At 42.8% G+C, this 23,916-nt stretch overlaps 2 protein-coding genes across 8 annotated transcripts in view; both read right to left on the bottom strand.

The window, feature by feature from the left end:
* The window catches only part of grik1a (glutamate receptor, ionotropic, kainate 1a), a 30,114-nt gene extending 25,606 nt beyond the window's left edge, over positions 1-4,508 (bottom strand). For all 4 annotated transcript variants that reach the window (XM_076750953.1, XM_076750955.1, XM_076750954.1 and 1 more), the window contains exon 1: positions 4,104-4,508. In XM_076750953.1, coding sequence (XP_076607068.1) covers positions 4,104-4,185 — 82 coding nt within the window. In that variant the 5' untranslated portion in view covers positions 4,186-4,508. The remainder of the gene's footprint in view (positions 1-4,103) is intronic.
* Positions 4,509-6,207: 1,699 nt separating this feature from the next.
* The window catches only part of tiam1a (TIAM Rac1 associated GEF 1a), a 54,313-nt gene continuing 36,604 nt past the window's right edge, over positions 6,208-23,916 (bottom strand). For 2 of the 4 annotated variants that reach the window (XM_076750225.1, XM_076750226.1), the window contains exons 17-29: positions 22,858-22,991; positions 14,274-14,498; positions 13,807-13,875; positions 13,524-13,649; positions 13,017-13,125; positions 12,589-12,768; positions 12,318-12,436; positions 12,096-12,204; positions 10,801-10,859; positions 10,331-10,427; positions 9,040-9,127; positions 8,769-8,941; positions 6,208-8,622 (exon numbers count right to left, since the gene is read on the bottom strand). In XM_076750225.1, the coding sequence (XP_076606340.1) occupies positions 7,973-8,622; positions 8,769-8,941; positions 9,040-9,127; positions 10,331-10,427; positions 10,801-10,859; positions 12,096-12,204; positions 12,318-12,436; positions 12,589-12,768; positions 13,017-13,125; positions 13,524-13,649; positions 13,807-13,875; positions 14,274-14,498; positions 22,858-22,991 (2,138 nt within the window). In that variant the 3' untranslated portion in view covers positions 6,208-7,972. Of the gene's footprint in view, positions 8,623-8,768; positions 8,942-9,039; positions 9,128-10,330; positions 10,428-10,800; positions 10,860-12,095; positions 12,205-12,317; positions 12,437-12,588; positions 12,769-13,016; positions 13,126-13,523; positions 13,650-13,806; positions 13,876-14,273; positions 14,499-17,116; positions 17,712-18,719; positions 18,787-22,857; positions 22,992-23,916 lie in introns of those variants that run through there. The other 2 variants (XM_076750228.1, XM_076750227.1) reach the window with 2 other exon arrangements.

The raw sequence follows: 23,916 nt of genomic DNA, 5'->3' as shown, positions 1-23,916 counted from the left end.
GTGCATATGCAAACTATAGAGGGGGCTTTGATATGCCGTGCTGCTGTATCGGATGTTGTTCCACATTGCTTTTCCATCATTAAAATGATCAGTCTGCCTCAGTTCTAGGAAATGCTAGATGTACACATTAGTGATTAAAGCTACAACATTAGCATGCAGAGTTATTACTGCTAATTATTCTACCAGTGTTCAAGTGATTTTCACACTTTCAACAAGAGAAGGGAAGTTTAAGGGGAAAAGAATTAGAAAAAAAACATCCTTTCTTCTTCATACTGGACTGTTTATTTCAGTGGAGGGCAGTCACACATCAAACTGCCACTCAGTACCTGAGATAGAAGAAATCTGGATCTTTCTAACGTCTCTGAAGCATCAGTGAGCTGGACAAGTCAGACAGTTCTGCTCTTTGCTGACAGCAACAGAAACTGCTGCCATCTTTGTCTCTCTGAAAACCGGGATTGCCGTGCACTTTGGAGGGGTGATGTAGCCACAGGCAGGAGGAAATGCATCAGGGAGGGTAAAAAAAAAAAAGGAGGGGGGGGGGAGGGGGGTTCTCAGGTGTCAAACTGAATGACAGACATTTCACTGCAGCCTGGTTGGAAAAACACAAGGGAAACATTTTGTTCCTGACAACAAATCAAGGGAGCCGTACAAATGGGCAAACAAGGAAAAAAATGCAATCAGGGATGGAGAGGAGAAGAGAAAAACAGACAAAAATAACTGCAACAAGAGCACCAAAAGGAGCACCTGAATGATGCACAAGAAGAATCGTAAAACGTGCAGAAAAATCTAAGAGAAGCAGCCTCAATCAATGTGCTACAGAAGAACATGACACTTTTTTGTATTACCACTAAAATAACAGCAAAAAGAAGTGATTTATCTGCTGTAGTTTATGATTTATGACACTGGCTTTGTACCATGAAAGCAGTATGGGTTATAGCTGACCAAAAAAAATGGCAGCTTCCTTTCAGGTTGAGCTTCTCTCAGGTTCCAGAATCATTAGTTTTGTGCTCTCGAGCCGCACAGACACAGGTGCTGCCAAATCAGACAAAGAAAAGGATGCATAGAAGTGACTGTGTTTCACTCACCCTCCTGAAATCAATCTACTCATCACAAGAAAAGCCTCATGAGGTCACAGGATCGATACATACAAATGAATGCCAGTGTATATACGTGCAATTCCACAACAAACTACAGCTCCCTCTCCCATCTCACAACCAGGAGTGCTGGGTTTCTGCCAGGATGATAAACGATCACACTACAGAGGCAGCCAATTCCCCAGTTTATCTGTGTATATATCTTCGACAGAAGTGGGGCCAACTTTCCAAAACTCTGGCAATTTGGCTGAGCAGAGATTCATTCGTTCTCCTAATGGCCATTTGTTGGAGAGAAAAGGAACTAATGAATAAAATTAAGCAGGTACCCTTTTTATAGATGTGGGTTACAGCTCAAGCTTAAGCAACTCCATTTAACAGAAAGCGACACCTGGAGCCAAACTTTGCAGTTCACACACTGATAGTGTCTACGCACGTAAATCATGTGGGAATTTCAGGACTTGTGTTGTTCAAGGGGGTCTCGGCTGAACCATCAAACCTGAACTTATTGGTCTTGAATGATGCTGAATATTAATGCGTGACCCAGAGCGAAACTCCAGATCAGAAACCCCCTGCATGGGGACTTCAACGGATGAAATGAACAAATGCCGTCCATGCTAAAAAGATCTAACACAGAGGCAAGTATGCATGAAGAAATACAGCCAATAACAGAAGCCTTAAATTCTGTTTGGGAAAAAAAATGTAGCTGCATTAGTGCACACAGTATGTCAGCCTTGAAACGTCTAATTCAAGCATATCCTGGTCACATTTTGATTCATACTCATCAGTAATGTTTGCTTAAGTTTCTGCTTAAGAACAAATGCCTGCTGATCTTCAGATTTTTCTACAGTGTCAGCCTCAAACATCCAGCATTGCTTGTGTGCACGCTGCTGTTAAAGGCTTATTGAAAGCTTAAATTCTATGTATTAGCACAGTAACAGCAGTACCACTTCTGGAATCGGTAATAAGCAGATATACAGTAAAAGGCTTATGCTGAGAAGTCTTTGGAGTTGGCTGGAAGCTCTTTAAAGTCCTCCTATGGTCAAAAATGTGCGACATCATTTAAATGTGACTTTCACTGTGCAGAATGGTGCATTATAGGATCATAATGGCTTCATCTTATTGTGGTATTGTTGGTGATGCATGTTGATATACTGCACCTTCATTATCAGACACATTGTTGTAGATTGTCAAACATTATAAAATGTAAAAATGCAAAACCATGAAAAAAGAAGATGCATTCTGAAATACATCTCTCCATGTTCCTATCTGAACACAGTGTTGGGTAGTAATGGATTACATATACATCATATTACAAAAAATAAGTAACTATAATAAGATCAGATTAGATTTGGAAGTGTGTGATTAGATTATAATTACATTGTCGAGGACCTCTTGATTACATTTTTGATTTTGTCTGACAGCTTATTCATGACCTCTATTAGCACATAAGAAGTGTGTCTGACACACAGAGTTTGATTTGACCAACTGTAGATATTGAATATACAAAATTCATTATTTGCGTTGAAATTGTTTCAAGCTGTTTAAAGAGAAAAAAGAATATTAATATTAACTTGTGGAGCTCAAATTGTTGTGGTTGCATCTCCATTTTTATTGTCCGATGAAATATGTTCAATGTTTTATTTTGAAGTAATCTAAAAGTATTCAGATTATATTACATTTTTCTGTAATCCAGTGGATTATGTTACTAATTCTAAAAATTAATTTAGTCATTTGTCTTCAGTAACTGGCTACATTTCAAAGTAATCTGACCCAACCTTGCCTGTATGCAGTGTTGCCGTGTGTACCGTATATGAACCTCCATCCTAATTCTCCATGTTAAGAGCAGGTGGCACTGACATCACCAACCCTCAATTCATTCAGCCAATTAGATCCACATATTACAGTTCAGCTCAGGTCTGACTCCAAACCTGAAAGGGAGACTCTTGGATAATGAACACAGCCCACAGCGCTCACCAGCCACCTCCTGTCTGATCAGGTCTGGGTGAAGTTCTCTCACTCCTCCTAATTCCACTCTTTGGCGTATGACAGCAGGAGTGAGGATGACTGCATCGCCCTCACAGGCTATACGATGCATCCATCTCAGTGATGGATGGGTTTCTGTGTTTGTGAAGATCAGCTGCTGGGGGACATATTTTGAATGAAAATGCTTCAACAGGCGTCTCTGATACTGGGAGGGATCAATAATCCATTACTTTCAGCTGTTTCTGTGTGTGTATGTCTCGGTGCGTGTAGTGAGTAAGAGCGTGAAGTCCTCCATAAGATGAAATTCAATTAAATTTTAAATGATTAAAAAGATACCTTCAAAGATAATGCATGAGGACCGATCTTCCGACAAAGCCTCTGATGATAAAGCTGGAAGTTCACGAGATTATTTTGAGTCAGAATTCTAACATTCATCATTAAAAAAAAAAAAAAAAAAAAAAAACTTTCCCATGATTGATTGCATTTAAACTGAAGATGGATTAATGAAGGAGGGGAGGGAGCATTCATTTTGGACCCTGCGCGCATTTTAATGTGATTTAAATTATTCTTTGAATATTTTAACGACCTTTGCTCTGTGCATTTGCTTTGTGGACTCAATCAGGGTTGATAGGCGGCAACATTTATATCAGGGGAACGAAATGAACCAGAGGGGGAGCGAAGTTGTCAAAGTGTGTTTTGTCCTTTGATGCAGGTAATCTTTTCCTTCGTTCTGAGTTTGACACGACCTTACTGACAGTATAACCACAATAATATTAAGAACAAGTAATCCCATAATCACTTTCATGGGATACAAAGGCACAAAACATCGCTGAACTGATGCCAAATGGGAATAGGGGAAAAAGAGAAAACTAGACTGGAATAGGTTTGGAATAGGATGCAGTGATTTTAAACTAATGCTAAACACAGATGCTCTCTTATCTCTTCTTAGATGCTGTTGGTTCTCACTCTGTCCAGCCAGCTCAGACACGCCAACAAACACCGTGCGTAAACAGCTGTTGCGCTTACCGATTCTGAGGACTTGTGCCGAGCTCAGGCAGAGCTGCGCCGCCAAGAGAAGATAGAAGAAAAGTCCCTTTCTGTCCTCCATAGTGCTCCAGGGGATCTCACCGCGGATAGTGACACCATGACAGACAGAAACAGCCTCTATCCAAGCGCTGAAACACCTGACGTGCCATGCCCGCGCGCAACCCAAGTTTCATCCCCAATGCGATCCTTCTTTCCACTCTGCATCACTCCGTCGCACCTAATCAAAGAAAGAAAGGATGAGCAGCAGTCTAGTGGATCCAACTTTCCTGTACAAAATCAACCCAAGACGGATCTTCTGAACAAAAACTGGCTCCAAGAAAGAAAAACAACCGGCGGTCTGTGAACACGTCCACTTTCACTCAGTAGTCTGTGCGCCTCCAAGGCGGCAGGAGCTGGAGGGAGTGAGAGCGCACGGATCAGTGTCAAGCGAGACGAAATGTAAGCGATATCCGGTAGGAATTTTCAAAATAAAAACCATTTAAGTAATGTCCTACACCTGGTTGTTGAGGTGTGGTGAAAATAGACATTTCAAGGCGTTAAATCAAGAGTTCTTGTTCGTTATTGATGCATGCGATGTGATGTTTGTAACCGGTATAGTCTTTTATTGCATTCAGGTTTAAGCTACAGAAACGCTGTTTTAACTTTATTTTACACTATACCGCAACAGAACAGAAATGTGCAGCTCTTGTTGTAGGAAAGGTGGTCATTTATTTGGAAATAGATTTTTTTTTTTTATGATCATCTCTCCAAATAAGCGGCAGGTATTTTGTCACACTTGATAGAAAAGCTTTTACGCTGAAGGCGCCAGTGGTCTCATTCTGGTTATCTCTGGCTAGTTTGGCTCCATTCGGTTTGGATTAAGGAGCAGATGGATTGGCTGCGGTTCTCTCCACCGGTCCTGATGAGAGGAGAATAATCTTCAGGTTACAGGGCAGATGCCAGATTATCTCTCACTGCAGACAAGGAAGGTCTTTATCTGAGTGGGTCACTGGACGCCTTCCCATCCAGTCCCAGGACTTGAAGGAGTGTTCAAAGAACAGCTGCAGCAGATGGGAATTTATCTTCAATGATGTGACAAGTGACCTGAAGGGTCAAACACACTTTAACATCTTCACAGAGACCTGACGGAATACTGTGCCTTCATTTTTCTCTATGTTTTGTCATTGGAGTAGCATTGAACATGGCCCTTCATGGGCATTTATTCTGGATTTAAAAGTTTCTCCAGCTAACTCTGGCCTCTTGTTTGACATTTGGAAAACGTAGAGATTCCCAGCGCCAGCCATCTCACAGCTTTGCTCTCCTCAAGCAGAATCCGGATCACGTCAGAACTGACATTTTGTTTATCGGTGTTTGTGAACTCCGTCAAAGCTGGGAGCCAAGTGATCTGAAAAAGAAAAAAAAAAAGAACCTGCCAACTCAACCTGGGCCTCTGACAAACAGCCTATAGACAAACTTTAATTAACTCAGAAAATGACCATCCAGCCTCTCCAGAAGGAGTCCTTGGGCAACCGTCCTACCACTACACTACACACACCTGATGTGAATACAGAGCAGAGTCTGTTTAATACCAAACATGTAATGTCCAATAGAGCTGCACAAATACCTCATGATACATTTCATGTAGTATGTAGTAGATTTACAGAGACTGGAAAGGAGTTTTCTTCAAACATTTTTGATGCATTCTGGTTTTCAAATTGAATTTCTAAGACTGGTATATAATATGTCTAATGTACTTTGGAACTTAAATTTATACCGTAACACTGCTGCCACAGTATTAGTAAATCAAGCCTCAACTTCGTTCAGTTATCCATCAAAATTGCCTCTGATCCTTTATTTCATCTTTTGCAATGCCTTAAAATTGGACATAATACATTTCAGGGCTGCAATTCAATCTGCAAAACTGTCTGGCATCGATCATTTTTTATTTGATCAACGGAATTTGATCTTCCAATAACCTCTGTGAGACAGTTATGGTGTTAATAGAAATGCTGGGCGTCCCTGTGAGGGAGAACATTTGGTTAATAAGACTGCAGGGTCACACGTGCAAAAGGGGGAGAAAAAAAAAATCTCTTTCACACAAAACTAAATTTAGAAAATTTATTTTAACATAAAAATGATAATACTCCACAGTTTTATGTACGAACACAGTTTTAAAAGTACAAAGGAAGGAGTCAATGGGGCTCTCACAGGACTTGCCTCCACGTCAGGTGATTGTACCTCACAGTCTGAACGTCCTTACTGGGCACCATCAGCCCAGTAAGCTAAACTCTAAGAAACCAGCATCATAATAAAAAGACGACAACCAAAGTGTATCGTTTCTCCTCACACTCTGAATCAGAGCAGCTCGCACATCCCCCCCCTCCCCTCCTCACAGTTGGTATGAAGTGTGTGCTCAATACATCCATTAAGGTGCACATGAATGTTGATCTCAGCAATCAGCGTGACGTTGTGATGACAGTGAAACAGCACAGCCTGGTGGATACAGGAAAAAACGCAGGCGGGATTGATTTCAAACGTCATGGATGTGAAGTCTGTCTCTGCAAGCTTCTTTGTGGCTGCGACGCCGCTCGACATGACGAAAGGTCAAAGCAGCAGCAGAAGAAGAAGTCTGAATTGGTCAGAAGATGACAGGTGGACTGCATGAGTCAGTACAGTCACTGACATGGCTCTGTTGATTACCTCCTTTCAAAACAAAGAAAATTCAAGTAACACAGGATTGTTGGAGGAATTAGTATGTCATATCAAGACCACGGAGCACAAAGGGGCGAGAAAGGGTCCGGCATATCTGTGACCTTGATGGAATCCATCAGTTAATAAAATAACAATGGCGTTTTATTTGAGCAACAAAGGTGAAGATTGGACATTCATGTGAAGGGCAGCGTTGGCTCTCTCACAAGCCTGCTTCTGGCACCAAACACACAAAAGGTGGTTTGTAACACTGGGCAGCTGAACATGGTGTAAACATTAAAAATGACAGTAAAAAGGCAATAATTAAATAAGGAATAGGTAGACGTATCTGTTGTCCGAGCTATCTTCGAAAAAGGATATGCTAAGGAGATAAAAGTGAGCTTCAAAACATTTTCAGAGAAGAGGTTAACGGCACTCTATTGTCCTCCTCTGACTATACACCAATGTGCAGCTGATATTAAGTTAAAACAACAACAAGCACAATAAAGCTAGTTGGATCTCACCATCTTTTTACACAGCAGTCGTTAAGCCAAAAGCCCCTGAAGAGAAGTTCAGTAACACGCAGCCCTTGAGTGTTGAAATACAAACACGGTTTCTGAGTCAAAAAAATAGAACAACCACATTCCTGTGTTGAAAAATAGACATTTTTGGCCACCAGGTCAAAGTTCAGTGATGACGTTGCTTCGGTACAATGTGTGCACGGTACAGTAGCTGCCTACAGTCTCTCGTGTCTGTGCTTCTGTGTATTTCCTGCGCTTACAGTAAACATACACACTTGCTTGTTTACTTGCGTGCACATGCAGTGCTGGCTTGTTCGTACACTCGAATACAATTCCACAGGTGTGTGCGTGTGATGCCTGGGTGTATGTCCAAAAAACCCTGTAGTCCACTCTGAAGGAGTTCAGGATGAGAATCTCTAGGTCTCAACAAATAAAGCTGAGGATATTTCACTTCTCCTTACTCACTCAATGTTTCAGTACTTTAGGATTGTCAGAACAGGGGAGATACAGGTGAGGTGTGAAGAAGAGTGTTGGGATACAGGAAGGACTGGCTGAGGTTTAATACCTTCTATACACATTTTCTCCTCCAAATTCCACATATTTAAAGCTTGGATCCAATCTCTCCCCCATTTTCTTCATCTCATCTTCCATTACTGCCAATCAGAAGACGTCGCTGTTGCACCCACTGGCAAAGTCGTCCCGCCGTACCCAGATGACGTCATGGTCCTTGTTTGCGGCCCCCTCCACGGCACACTGCTTCAAGGGGGCGAGCTTTATATTTGGGGCTGCACAGCGGGATAGAGAGACGCCACAGGAGGTGAAGGAGCCTACCGAGCCCGAGTCGTCGCGGTGCTTTATTTGATCATCTGCCTCCTCCTGCATCTCACCTCTAGTCTCTGCTGCTCGTCCGTTCAGGCTCTGGCTCCTCACCTCTCCGCCCTGTAGGCCGAGTCCCTCCATCTTCCCATCCAGGTCGGTCGGTTCTGCTGACGCGGCTCGGACGGACTTGCAGTACTCGTCGTCGTCGCTCAGAATGTCCGTCTCCTTCACCTGCCCCACATCGATGCCCTCCCCCTGGTCTTCATAGCGACCCAGGTCAAACTGCTCTTCCACCCAGCGGTCTGTGTCCTCTCCTTGAGGTTTGTGAGACTGAAGAAGAGCATGCTGGGAGAGAGGTGGGTAGGACAAGTGTTGGGAGGGGTCTGAATTGTTGCCGTTGTTGTTGTTGCCGTGGAAAACCAGGTCAGTATCGATGGTGAAGCGGTTCCTCACCAGCTTCCTGCGGGCTAACGTTCGCGATGGAGCTGATGCTAGACAGACAGAAAAGAGATCATTTCATCCTGGTAATGTCATGAACAAACATTATTCTTGACAAAGTAAGTCTGCAGAGTTCTTTACACAACATGTAGCCGATTAAGGTTCCTGTGAGCTAGAAGCTACACTTGAGCTTTGTCACCTGCTCGGTTCATGGCGGGCCGCGCCCCTTTGAGGGCACACAGACGTTTTCCCCCAAATGGGACATACTGCTGGTTGGGAGGCAAAGACTCCGTCTTAAGAAGCTGGCGACGCTGCTTCTCCCTCAGAATGGAGTGGACTGCTTTCAGGAAGTCCTTCTTACTGTCTGGAGAACTGCAGATTGGACAAAAACACAAGAACTTAAACTAATTTACTGGTTTACTTGCGTTTTACACAGCATCCCAACCTTTTTGAAATCAGGGTTGTCATACCTGCAGCACAACTGGAAGGTTCTCTCCGGTCTTCCTTCAGATTCAGACCTCGTGTGAACTATCTCGCACACCAGCGTACCCTCAGAGTCTGAGAGGAGGGAGAGAAGAGAGATGTGATCTTTATGTATAAAGTCATTCAGTTAATTTCCGTCATCAATTTCTTTCCCTTTAAAAACAGACCATTAGGCAGATAAACGATAACACTTGAGATGAATTGCCAGAGGGTGATTTAAGATTCGTCTAGAACAGAAATAGGATGCGAGGAAGATTGCACGCAGACCTACTAATAGGGTTTCATCTGTTTTGTGTATACTAAGGGTTATCATTTATTTTCTGTGAGAGAGAAAAGTAGCAACACTCAGCTGCCTTTGAAGCCGCTGTCAGAGAATATTGAGTCATTTGAAACAGCATCTGAGATTTGGAGCATAGATAGACATAGAAATCCATTTACTCCTAAAGAACAACATGATGAGGGCATATGGGAACTTCCAAGTGATGGGCAAATCTACTGGAAGGAAGGTGAAGAAATCTAGTTCAGGCACTGTGAAGCCCAATATGTCTCTTGTAAGGATATGTCACTGTAGTTAATTACAAACTTTTGGTGTAGATTCAACACACATTTTCATCCAGAATAATGTGTGATACACTTGTGTATGCCTTCAGCACAATCTGTAGCACATGCAAAAATCAAAACAATCCCTTCACGAGTTTCCCCAGTGAACAGATTTTCATTATGGAGACATCTGGCTGACTGACAATATCAATTTTGGGGTCTATGCTTGTCTGGCAAGACAAATTAGAAGTCTCCACATGGTGCCTCAAAGAGCTTTGCCTACACATTTTAATTCTTGTACAGTACATATTTTAGACTAACGACCGGATAATTAAAATGTTTTTCCGGTGGAATTTGTTCATACAGGTCATTTATTTCAATTATGCTGCCGATTTCAGTGACTGAGTTCTTAAAAAACTGAGAAAAAAAGAAATGCATCAGTGAGTTGGCATCTAAATTAAACATTTTATCTACTTTTTTTTATGGGTTTTCAACTACCTAAATCAGTGCAGCAGTTTTCTATGATTCAACAAGGCTGGGACAGAAAAATTGAGATAATCCTTTGAGTTTGTGTGGAACTAACTGTGAGAGTCACCATGTACTGTGCTAGAACTGATCCCAACAGTAATCCTAGTTTCTGAGAGACCAAACCTCAAAGTGCTCATGACACCTGGAGGGACGGTGATGCAAGACTGAAAATTACATTTGCTGCATGCTACTGTATTTAAATAGACCTACTTGCAAGGGTGCGGACTTGCAGAGAGTCCGTCGCGATCATGTGACGGAAACGGAAAGGATCTTTGTCATCGCTCACGGACGTACGGTGAGATCCACCCTGTAAAGAGAGAGAGAGACCGGATATCTGATGCATCACCGCTGCTGCAATACATCAACGTGACAGCAGAGAGCACAAGAGTGGTTTAACAGACACAACCATGCACCGTACTGTACTGTACAAGGGGAACAGTGAAGTGCACACATAAAGTCTCAGTCTGTTCAAATGCCAATAAGTAGCCTCATTCGATTCAGTCTATTGTCCCCTGTTGAAAGACAGCAGCCTCAATTTATTTTGTGGTCTCAATGTACCATACAAAAAAGTTATTTTTAAAAAAGTACTTCAGAGGAAGCCCAGAGCCCCGGTCCACACAGTGCATCACTCACTGACTGGACTAATCAACAGAAAATGAGAAAAAAAAAACAGTACTTACGATTTTTTTCCTGTGCTTGGAGCAGTCTTTGAACACAAACACAACTGCTGTTTTGAACACTAAATGAGGGCGAGAGAGAGATGAAGAGGAAAATGAAAGAAACCATTAGGAGGGTCTGAGTTCCTTCATCGCATACATCAAAAGGACATTTCATTACCCAGTTTTCTGCAGTGACAGCTTGATGCAGGATATCAGTGGATGCCTTTAGTTAGAGCTTTTGAGGAAAAACAGCCTCAAACTACTGTCATACAATTTCAGCAGCGCAAAAGATAAAAATGGACCAAAGTCACGCCATTGCATGCTCAAAGCACCCACTCCATTCACTACTGCCTTGCCAGGGAAAGCCTTTATACCGTGTAGATTTAATATTTATTGCAAAAAGTGTCCGAGCTGAGGGAAATCTTAAGACAGAGGGCACTACTGGGTATGCGATCCCATTAATGTAACTGTAACATGCTGCACTTCACATGAAAAGTACAGAATAATGTGAAGATCCATCATGTAATATGCTCCACTGGGTTTTCCTTTTACTGAGTCTATTTCTTCACCATCTGAAATAGCACCCAGCATCACACTATGCACCCAGTATGACACTATGCATGCTGCACCACACCACGCGTGACAGCATTATGTGGGATACAGGGATAAAGGGGGATAAAGTGCCATGTGCTTATATACAGTATGCAGTGTTTCTCTACAGGAAAGAACATTCAAACATACCATCAGAATTCATTTTATTGCGTATCTACTGTATCCGGATAATGTTTGCTATTCATCTATAACAAAACATCGCGCACTGTTTTGGTATTTAAACCCTGATGGATGAGCGCTTCACAGATCATCTCTCTGAAATCCTGCAGATTTGACTGGATTTTCGAACTTACATAATGTTTCGACCATTGCTGTGCATGAAAATGCAAAAAGACATTTGGTAATCTGTTTTGTAGATATTCATATTGAAGAGTTTGACTGGAAAGTTAAGCCTAAGAAACTTTTTCTCATAAGTAAAAAATGCTCAGAGTGGACAGTTAATTAGATGCGTTGCAACCAAGCCCGAGGGCAACAGCGATGTTAGAAATTCTAAGCATATATTATGACTTAGGTATATCATTCTGATGTATTAGGATTTTATGTTAGGATAATTTTCAGCTTTATAAATGAAGAACACTTCTAGTCTTGCTTTAGGTAATGAAAAAAGATTTTCAAATAAAGGCTACATGCTTTTCTTTGATGAAAGAAAATCATAGGGTAGAATCTGTTCCACATTGCCATCCAAAGGCCACATTAATCCTCACCAAAAGCAGCCAAATCAGGGTCCTTTTTGCTCTTGACCAAAGAGGCTGGAGGGTTGATCCACACCACAGTAGAATGTAGCAAAAGATCCCCCATTGAGAGATCAGCCACCTGAGATGAACAGAAGTAATAAAACAGATTGTAAAATAGACATTTAAATCATTGCATAATCTACCGGCTTCACAGTGCATAGCCTTTAAAATAATGGGAATCATCATGTTTACCTCTTTTTTATCCGCAGTCTGTTCATTGATGAGCTGGTCGAAAACAGCTCCGTACTCCTCGTGAAGCTTTTGCATCTCATTGATGTGACTCGCAACTTTGTTCATGGCCTTCATTGCAACTGAATGAATGACAAGCATTCATCATCTCCAAGTCATAATTACAAGAATTTCTTACATTCTCATTACTTACAGCTCTATGGATCTGGAGCACAGATGATATTACACCATGCAGGGTTACATCATAAAGTAAATAAAGACGACGCTGGCTTACCGTCCAGGTGGTAGTGCTCCTCACTGTCAGGGTCAGTGAGGGAGTAGAGCTCCTTCAGCAGCAGAGGGTACTTCAGGACCCTCTGGATGGGTTTGATCAGGTACGACTCCAAAGTGGATGAATGTTGCTGTCTGGGGTTTCTCTCAGCCAGGAAAGCCTTGAATTCTGGGTCTGTCTTTGCTGGAGGAGCAGAAATATGAGCATTTAGGCATTTCGCACAGGGGGCAATGAAACACTGACACAGATTGCATCTAAAAAGACAAGCTGCTATAGCTGCAGGGCATGTGACTCAAACAACATGCTTCCTTTACTACACAAGCCCCTCAGCAATCACTATGCCACTGATGGGAGACAACAATAGACTACTGTATCACTAACAGAAGAGCAAGTGGTGGCTCTTTGCCTATTAAGAATGTGTGTGTTTTTACCTTTAGCCAGGACCTTTGGGACTTTGGTGTGGCTGGCACAGAAGGCGCTGTAGATCTTAAAGCGATCGGCATAATACAGGAACGAACCACCCAAGGAGAACAGCACTTTCTGTGGAAACAAACAAACAAACATATCTTTGCTTCGAATCACGGCTGCGCAACAGTGAATGCGAATTACTTTTCTGAGTAAGATTTAAGCAAATATCTCAACTGTGTTTGATCCCTTTGGAGTCAAAGTGAGCCAAGTATTTTGTTTGGGAGTTCCCCAGCAGTCGAGAAATGTAAATACAGTGAAATTTATCGTTTGTACTGTTGAGACTGGCCAAAAAGAGTCAGAGCAAAAACAATGTCTGCACAACTGCTACAAGACCATGAGCCATATATAATGAGTTATCCCAGAAACAACCAGATCTAAAGAGCAGCACCCTCATGAAGTAATCCTGAAGCCAGACAAAATTATTAGAGGATTACAAACTGAATGATGCATTGAGTTCATCCTTGCCTCACCTTAAATTGCTCCACCCTTTCCAGTCTGTCCAGATCCGGCACCAGTCTGATTCCATCTTCAAGCGTCTGGAGAAACTCCACCTGGAACTCCACCATCTCCCCAAGGTTACCAAACAAAACATCCAGCTGCAACACACACACACACACACACACACACACAAGGAGCATCATTCTGACACTGCTACCACCTTAAGAGCACTGCCAAGGTTAATGTTGTATAGTATCTATAACAATTCAGATACAATTTTTTACTCTTTGATTATACAGATCAGGTAGGAAGTACCTCATCCTGCGTAAGGAAGCTCTCTTTCTGCAAAGGTGTCAAGTAGCACTCTATCAGGCAGCTCAGATCCTGAAAAGGACACGTGAACATGAAAGGAACATGAACAAGATCAGGCTGTGATAAGACGTTCCAGAAGGAATGAGGAAGGGCATGCGTAGGCGTCTATCGATGTTCAGGCTGTCTAATGTGGAGTCATTACTGACGATTTTACATAACAGACAGAAATCAGCTCTCACAAGTATCAACATAACCCACATGGCATGAAAAGAATGCCAACATTCTACACGCCTTTTATAATGATCACGACGCTCCCTCCAACAATAAGAGTGTAGTTTTAGCTGAAAAGTCCTGATTATGAGACTGTGTCCTTCAAATACACACAAATGTGGATGACTCACTAGGTGTCAGCTTGTATGGTAGAGATCATCTGAAACACATCAAAATACTTCAGGAGAGCTTGTACTGACTTTGACATAGGTCTTCTCCGTCTCGACCAGTTCATTGATGACCTTGCGGAGTTTGTCTGCATGGGAGAGCTGTCTCTGGGTGGCTGTGCCTGCTGCGGGCGGTAAAGCTGACACAGGGCTCGGGGACAAGGATGACGAAGACGACGATGAGGAGGATGACATAGGGCACTCCAGGGGATTCATGTCATGGAGACTGCGGCAGAAAGCAGTGACTTGCTCCGTGCTCTGCATAGAAAGAGATAAAAGCACAAAGCGTCACATGCTACGCAACTGCAGGGATCTTTTTTAAGGGTCATTTTATGCCTGCTGGTAGGTGCATTTTTGACATTTTGAAAAAGGATGTGTTTTCCTGTGAGCTACCGCAAGAGGAAAGAGAAAAACAACAGATGCTCCTTCACAAAAAAAAAAAAAAAAAAATCATTTCTTGGATGTAGGCTTGTGTGGAGGATATCACATACACCAATATTCATGATGCTCTTTCACAGACACATGCAACAAACTGGAAAATATGCGCTACCAACAATGCATCAGCGCATTCTTGCAAAACCTGCCATAACAACACCCGCTTGTGTCCCAGTATCAAAAATACCAAGCAAGAGCAGACCTGCCAGGTCAAACTGGAGGTACGGTAATGTAAAAAAAAAAAAATTAAATTAAAGATAGGGGGCTCCTGTCCTCCGCCTCTCTTTCGCTATACAGTCCAACATTTGGAAGAAGCTCAAATGACTCATGTCATGTACTGTTGTGCAACAACAGCATAAGAATGACAGGCCGGAACCCACACAAGAGCATACACATTTAAGATCGCGAGGTTCTGTCCACATCTGAACGTTTCTTTCATCGTCCCAAGGCTGCGAAGGTGAACAGTGCGTAGGCACCGGAGATAGAAAAATAGAGAGAAAGTGACATAGAAGCGTCATCAAAAGTGAGAGGCTGGATGTGTGGAGGCAAATATGTAATGTACTGTGAGTAATACCGCAATACCTATTCCCACAGCACTGAAAACAATTATTCATCTTTAAGTGTCTGTGAATACGGCCCAATAATTTACGTGCTATGCTCAAAAATTCCATTATCTGTGGATTCTTATCAAGCCTTGGTGAATCTGTGGTTTCATGGGATTGTTAACAAGCCAAGCCAATACTAGGACTGTGAGGTCTGTTGAGAGAGAGAGAGAGAGAGAGAGAGAGAGATGTACATTTTCATCTTTTCACAGTCTGTACTCAGTCCGAACTAGTAGATTAAAAAGGAAATTAGAGGAAAAAATCTCCTTGAAATGTGGGAGAATGAATGAGCTCAGCCCACACACTGAACACTAATTGCAAGAGATTCATAGTCCACGTCCCATTTAATGGAACTCCTGTCCAAGACCAACACTGCACGCCTTCATCTAGCCTTAACAAAACTCATTACCATCATAACCCTAATTAAAGTGTAACTGCCTTTCATAAAAGCTTCACAGAAATTAAAAGGTTTGATTTGATAAGGCAGTACAATTACAGGGCCCTTCCTTTCTTGTGAGACGTCTTAGATTCATGCAAACAAGTGCAATGAAACCACCACAAGGTAACACAACCAGACAAAGCGAGTCAACGCAGTGGATCTCTGTTGTGTGCAGCTGATCAGGTGATGCAAGCCAAAATCTGTGTCCACAGAGAACACAAAGCGGAAGCAATCCGATTTTCAGCCATCGTTTAGTTTGATGGGATTAATGCTTCTAATTCAGCCCCGCAGTCATCAGTGTTATTCATAGAAGTGCTTTATGCAAATGTATGTCACACAAACGTCCCTCGTCTGCATGGGGTCCTTGAAGATGTTTATCAGTTGTCATCTGTGCGAAGACAGTGCGCCTGTTTGTGTGTTTCTACGGGCTGATTTACAGACAGCTGGTCAGCTGGGGGCGCGGCTTGTCTTTGCTGATTCCACGGTTTGTCTACTGTTGGGCCGCAGCGATGACAAACGCAATTTTCCATTGTGGTTTTCAAACCAGTTTCGCAACACTGCGAAACACACACACACACACACACGTTTTGACGCACGTGCTGATGTTCCTCCCATCAAGTCAAGATGAGCTCCTCGAGTCACTACAGGGAAAACCACAGCAACAACCACACAGTAAAAGTTAGTAAAAGAATACAGCCCATCATATCTGATTGAATCTTTGCTAACGTCCAAGTCATTCACAGCAGGTCAGTCATGTTAGAACATCTGAAGGAGTATTCTGATTTTGTGGTTGACATTCAATATGTTGCATGAACTTAAAATTCTGTAGATGAACAAATGAAAAATAAAAAAAAAAATTGAAAATGATGCACAGATCAATGCACGAACAGAAACACTGATCCACGCTGTGGGCTGCAGATTTCTATACGCCCAAAACTGAGCAATGACATTGACACTCGCGCCACTGGTAAGAGAGGTCTTGCCCTTGACAGCCAGAGGAATTAGTGACAGATGGAGCGGCGACAGAGACGGATGACAGCGGGAGATGGAGACAGAGGGACAGGGTGGAGAAGGATGGCTGCTCAATGCATCACCAACACTACTAATCAAGAGGTGACGGGAAGCGTGACAATTTACAACTTTCCATTCGGCGCCTTATTGATAAATAAGTGCGAGCATAAACATGATAAAGATTAAATTCAAGATTAACAAAGTGATGCCATTACAATGTGTGATCAGTAAATTTTACATTAACTGTTAGAACGAGTCGCACTGCTGGGAATTGAACCTGTAACCACAGCACCGCCGGTACAATCAGATAATGCTCTTTGCGGGATCATATCCACAACACACACACACACACACACACACACACACACACACACACATACACGGCTCACCAGCTGCAACATATCATAGATGGATTCGGTCGAGTGTTTGGAGTTCCTCCTCCTCCTGAAGGCTGACATGCTGGCAGGTCAAACAGAGTTCAACGAGAAGTCAGGTGTCCCTTTTCCTGTCTTGCTTTTCCACTCCAGGCAGCCTCTGTTCCTCCGTGCCACTCAGTGCCAGAAGGATTTGTTTTCATCTTCCTGCAAAATGTGCGTCGGGTACAGTGCCCTGTGCGGGATGTATGGATCTTGAACGTGTCCAGCCAAAGTGGTCAGAAGTGCAAAAGTAAATGCCTGCTATTCAGCACTCACACTGCTCTGCGAAGCACTGCTGCTGGTGAGATCAGTAACGGTGCAGCTCAACAAATAGGTCATTACACAGATTGAATACAACAGATTGCAATAAACAACAGCGCTCTCGTGTCACCTTATCCTACAGCATCTATCTAATCAGTCTCTCTTTGTCAATCCCCCCCGATTGTCTCTGCGTGCTCCCCTGTCATCTCCCCGTTTGCACTCTCTTCTTCTCTCTCCGTCTTTGTTGCCTATTTCCCTTCTGTCCAGGTGTTAGAGAGCAGCAGCGGGGTAGAACGCAACATTAAACAGCAAGATCAAACATCACATCCTCCTGAGAGATGGAAGAAAAGAGGGGAGGAGAAAGGAGGGAGGAGAGAATGGGAGGTGAGGAAGCAGTGGGTGGCTGAGCCAGACACTCCAGCAAGAAAAGACAACAGGCATGTGGCTTCCCTCTCTCTCTCTCTCTCTTTCATCAGAGCCCAGAGAGACTTATGTCACCACACTTGAGAAGGACAGCAGCCTTATTAAACAAACAGTAATATTATGGATAGAGCTTGCTCTCATGGCTCAGAACGAGTCAGTGAAATGCCCCAAGCATCAACTGTGTGTGCCGACAGCACAATGCAATCAGATTCAGAAAGATTACATGATCAAAGGGAACAAATCCGGGCGCCAATCTGGAACAAAACACGCTCGGCAAAACAAGAAATGCCCTGATGCACTACACATCTCCTTCTGGTAGCCAGAGCAACTTGAAGTAAACTCCACATATCACGTTTGATGCAGGTCTGGCTGACGGTACAAGTTGCACTACAACAACTGCTTCCATCTAAAGCCTGACATCCGCTTTCCAGCGTCACCCCCGTCAGTCCAGTGACGGCCCACAATGACACAACGCTTGTCAATCCTGAGAAACACGAGTTACATAACAAGACCGTGCCTTAATTCTGATGGACTTGTTGATCAGAGAGCAGAGATAAGAAAAGACAGAAGGGGAGGATTTTCCTTCCTCCAAAGCATGAACACCGGTGGATTGTGGCAGTATTTCCAAATGGTTAAAATCTTAGTTGAAAAGAGCTTCGAAAAATGGTCCTGTCAAAAGTTCAAGAAGAATACGTACCCTTTTCTCAAATGAAAGTGTGGTTTTGATGATGTACTTCAACCCATTAACAAATGCATACACAGAGAGACTTACACACATGCAACACTCAGCACTTTGACCTCATTCATGAGAAACACACAAAAGCTTACCAAGGAAGACATAAACTGTAAAAGGGAGGGAGCGAGTAAATGAAGAAGGCCGCAGCAGCAATACCTTTTCTCTTGTCAATCCAGTACATGCCTTTCCAAAACCCAGAGACGACTCTTTACCCTTTTACAAAATGTGCTACATTGCAGATCTGCTCTTCAGAACAGAGAGACGCAAGTATAGTATGAGGGAGGAGCGTGGAGGCAAGCACAAACCTGCTCTCACACCCGTCAGCTGAAACCATGTACAGCGAGAGCCAGGATAAACATACAGAGACACATCACACCCATTTATCTATACATACTTGGTGTATTGCATTCTGGCATGTAAGAAATATGATATACATACATATGGAAATAGAAATATGGCAATTATCTCCCTATCTTATCCATCCTCGGACATCGTTGCTCACACAGAACAGGCATGTACTTGTCAGCCTCAGTTTATACAGAGAGGAGGAAGGGAGAGTCTTAAAGTTCAGTTTCATATGAAATCAGGGAAACATGCAAATCCATAAATCCCTAGGAGGAATGATGGGATATACGCCATGACACAGAGCGACTTTAATCATTTAATCTCAAGGGAAAGGATGATTATGTTATGACATGAGTCTTCACAATCTATGCATGAATATTTAGATTTGCGAGCTCCTTCCTGCAAGTCTGGGAGGTTATGATGGTGAAGCAAGCGTCAAGAGGAAGGTGTTTTCAGGAGCGGTAGCTACCTGAGATTAATAACAGAGCATGGGAAAATTCAGATTTGTGCATTCAATTTAAGTTGTAGGTTATATTATTATATATTACAGACAAAATAAATTAAATCTATACTGAATACTGACATAGTTCAATCACTATTAATCATACTGGATGAATTTTGAATCAGACCTGCTCTTGGTTGCATGCTCTGTGTTAGAAACCTTGCTGTTGTTGTTTTGCAGTCCACATGAATCAGCACAGCGCTCCCTCCAGTGGAGGACTGTGAAATGACAGCAGCAACTGAGACAAAGCTGTCAGGCCTGATTCGAGATGGAGGAGGTGAGTGAAAGGATTATAAAAATAAATAAATGAATAAATCTGATTATTTTCAGGTTAAAGATTTACAGCACTAATGTTATGGATTCTTAGTCATCGTTGACTACGTTAAACAGATGCACTGCATGCAAACAGCTACTTAACTGGAATTATACCATCAGGAGTCAATCAAAACCATCCTTGATGAAAGCTGCCCCCCACCACCCTTCACGCACTGAATAATGCATTTTCCATTTCAAATGCCTCTAAGCCAAAACTGATAGAGGTTTGTCAATTATAACCAGCACTTGTCAGTGGGGCTGACTACACCTCGGAGAACACTAGCAATCACCGTCATCTCGATTATCGTTGTAATCGCAAGCAATCACCGTTTTATTCTCTGGTTGGTTTATCATATTGAGGAGGTGGCTCTGTGCTTTGTCTAAAATAATGAACCTCCCCGTTTCCTCCGGCTAGCCAGACACTCATTTATCTCCACTAAATGATGTGAAACACTGTGGAGAATGAAGTAATTAGAATGTGGGGATAATTAAAATTGTCCCACTTTGCCTCTTTTTCCTCAGTCTTGCCACCATGAGACCGCAGGCACTGGGTGAAATGAGGTAAGACACAATCCTCATTACTTCAGAGTGTTTCCAAAGAGGAGAGCGGGAGAAAATACAACATAAACCAAATAAAAAAAAAAAAAGGGCAACCCACACTTCTAGAGAAATGACATGGTTTGGGAAGTTCCCAGGGATTCTGTGGTAAGTTTGGATCGTCTTTGTTGACGAAGGAAGCATCCAAGTGCTTCAGGCTCAGGTCAGGGCTCACAGCCGGCTAGAGAGCTAAGGGAGCAGAGCTGTGTGAGAGCCAACAGCAGCCTCATGTTGTTTATGGTAATGAACAGCAGGGAGGTTAGCAAGGAGAAGGAGGAGGGTAAAAAAGGACAGGAAGTCAGAAAGAAACTGGAAGGACAGAAGAAAAGAAAGAGCTTTCAAAACAAAAAGGAGGGCAGGCAAGGAGGCAGGACGAGAAAACAGCGAGCTGTCGTGTCTGACACCAGACGTGGTCACAAAATACATGACAATAAATCACTTGGCAGAGGAAAAAGATGGGGGGAGAGGAAAAAAAAGGCTAAAACAGACAGTGCATGTTAGACAGGAGCTGAGAGGTGAGATTGACATCAGACTGTTGCACTGTTTTGCTCTCTGGGCTTTATTTTTCTTTCTATATTTATGTGGAACAGCCCCTGAAAATAAACCAAACAGCACATGGCTAAGCATTAAACCAAGAAACAACATTACAGACCAGGGGAAGCAAGTCCCAAGCCTTCATTATTGCATCTCCAAAGAGATGCTTTTGTTTCATATGTGGGTCTAAGAACTCATCAACCGTCCTTCTGGTCAATGAACACACATATGCATTTAGTGCCTTGATGCCTTTTACTCAAGCTGCATATTGTGCCCTCATTTAAATCTAATAAGATGCTCCAATGTGTTTCCTTATAAAACAACACACAGATACTCCGGCACCGACAACACTGCATAAACTTTGAAACATTAAAATGATTAAAGTGAACACAACTCAAGAGGTGACACATAAAAGATTGCATTTTGTGTCTTCTCTTGTTAGAATAGATTTGAGTGGATTTCTCCTTGCATACAGAAACACTACAAGCTTAAAATAGCAACGACTTTAAATGTTAATTAGGAACCGTGCAGAGGTGAAAGCACTTTTGTTAAGTTTAACATTGCTGAATATTTTCCCCACATCAAGTGCACCAAATGAGACTTGTGCATGCCTCTTGCTCCTATCCAGGCATCCTGGCAACCCTATCTGTCGGCCTTTCTCTCGTCTCCTCATACTTTGCTTTCAACTAATAATGGCACATTGGAGTCACAGAAGCACCACTGTTCAACAGGACTGAGTCTAGACCGGAGCCGGCTCTCAGCTCACCCATTAGTTCTCCTTCAAGACTGAAGCTCACTGACACATATCCAAGAGAGAACACAGCGCCGTCTCATCATCTTTTGTTTCTATCTGGGCTATCGACAGAGGTACCAAAAAAATGTTTCCGGTGGTTACTGGTTATCATACATTGCCATGGTAATGGAAGTGACAACCGTATCCAAGGGAGACCGGCTGGCACAAGGCAGCACGTCCCAGCAATCACTGCGCCGACCCTGATCAGACCAGACGTAATCTTAATTAGAAAGTGACGCTGTTCACTCGCTCTTTCACTCACCTGTCTGTCTCCATCTCTGTGTTCCAGAGAAGACACACACACATCTGTTCAACTGCTTCATGTAACAGGTTCACACAAACAAGCCATTGAACACACTGCACACAAGCACAATCGTGGAGTATGTTGTCAGCACTGTACAAAGACTAATCTGTTACTTACTGCATGTAAGAATATGATTAAGATTCCACGTTTATTGCATAAATTAACCATCAAGTTTGACCTGAATAAGCTTAAATCCAACTTCAAAGCAGTTATATGTGTGTGAAATATGGTGTAATGGCTTTGCGTGCGTATCAAAACACTTACATATTTGTTCCATGTCTCAGATCTTGCTGTCCCAGTACAGCCTTTGTGTAAAGGTCACAAGTATCACATGAGAAAAAGACTTTGACCATCTCCCAGCTTTTCACACCATCGCTTTCCCCTTGTGTGTGGCTACACACCACACACACGCTCAGGGAAACAAAAACAAAAAAACGCCTCGCATGGGTGAAGAAATATTTAGGATAAGACCTGCCAGAGGATTTTTTCTATAATCATTAACACATGGACTCCACAGTATATGCTGAAACATGCATCCAGAATGTGTTGGATTATTGAGCAATGATATCAGTGCTTCCTTTTTTTTCTGTCTGACAGATCTGAGATCAGAAACAGTGAGACAAGAACCACCGTGCCCCTGAAGCCAAAAGGAGCCCAAAAACAAGTCAGCAGGCTTAAATATGGCAACACAGCGATGTAGCAAATCAGCCACTTCACACACCAGCACTGATCCACAGGTCACGCTCACACATAGATACCAAAGCTGCTGGTATTTGTCTGCAACAACACATCTGGCAGGCTGTGTATGCTACTCCATCCTCTGTAAAAGACTGTTAATCCCCTGCTCTGTATGCGTCTGTGTATGTTTGTATACATATCAATGCCTTTGCACGCTGTCTCCTACCCTCTGTCCAGTCCCCATGCAGGTTTTGTCTTCCTGGTGACCTCCGGGGCTCTGCAGGATCAGCCGTGGTCCTTCCTCCAAGCTGTCATCCGGGCTATTCACCGTCAACCCCGACACATCATCCAGGATGTCCTCTGCAGAGACAGATCCAAAGGACAGCACTCACTAGGGAGCCAGCGTACATATACGTGGTGTGTATATGTACATTGGCTCCCTAATATTCAGTTACAGCCTCATTGTAAAAATTCACATCTCAATCTGCTCTAATTTATTGCATTCTCTACACTTCCTCCGTCAGTGGTGTCAAAGAGAAATCTGAGTCTTGGGTTTCCATTTGGATTCATGTGAACGTTGCTTTCTCCACCTTCCACCATGATGAATATAATTTAACAGCATCCTCCTTGTGTTTGTTCTGAATTACATCCCTTAGTGTTTTTGTTTTATGGTTATGATGGTATAGTCAAATTGGTTATTATTCCATCCATATCTGTGAGAAATTTCCAATTTAATGTCTCCTCTGCGCTGAAGGCCTCTTGCGTTCACCCGTCTCCTCTTAAGCATGACATCATCCATAACCTCCATCTGGCTGCTGAAGTGTTTTTACACTCCATCTGACCCTCTGTGTATGGCGTATCCTACACAATGACAGCTCCACACTGCTGAGGGATTCATATTAATATTCATACAGCTCTGAGTCCCTGTATAAACAATGCCAGCTTGTCAGCCTATGCACTGCAAGCCCCAATTTATAAAGAATACAAATGGTGCCCTTGCACAGATAAAAAGAGCAGGTCAGAGGAAAGCTGGCGGCTGCCTGCAGGTTGGTTAGCAGACAACATCCATGCATAATTAGCAGATCGTCCTATTCACCCTTTGCTTAAAAAGATCACCATCTGCATTCTGCTTTTATCCGCCACACAAAGTTGGGGCTTTAGACGATGAATGTACAAGATAAGAAAGATGAATAAAAACTTGAAGGACGAAACAGAGGAGAACTGTGCAATTTGAGATTTCATTATCTAAAGGGTTTGGTTGTTCCGCCGATCAAACTGTCTTTCC

This window comes from Chaetodon auriga, chromosome 15 (assembly GCF_051107435.1).
Source record: "Chaetodon auriga isolate fChaAug3 chromosome 15, fChaAug3.hap1, whole genome shotgun sequence".
Classification (NCBI taxonomy): Eukaryota; Metazoa; Chordata; class Actinopteri; order Chaetodontiformes; family Chaetodontidae; genus Chaetodon; species Chaetodon auriga.
Note: the sequence above shows the minus strand (reverse complement) of the source record. Positions and strands in the feature narration are given on the sequence as shown.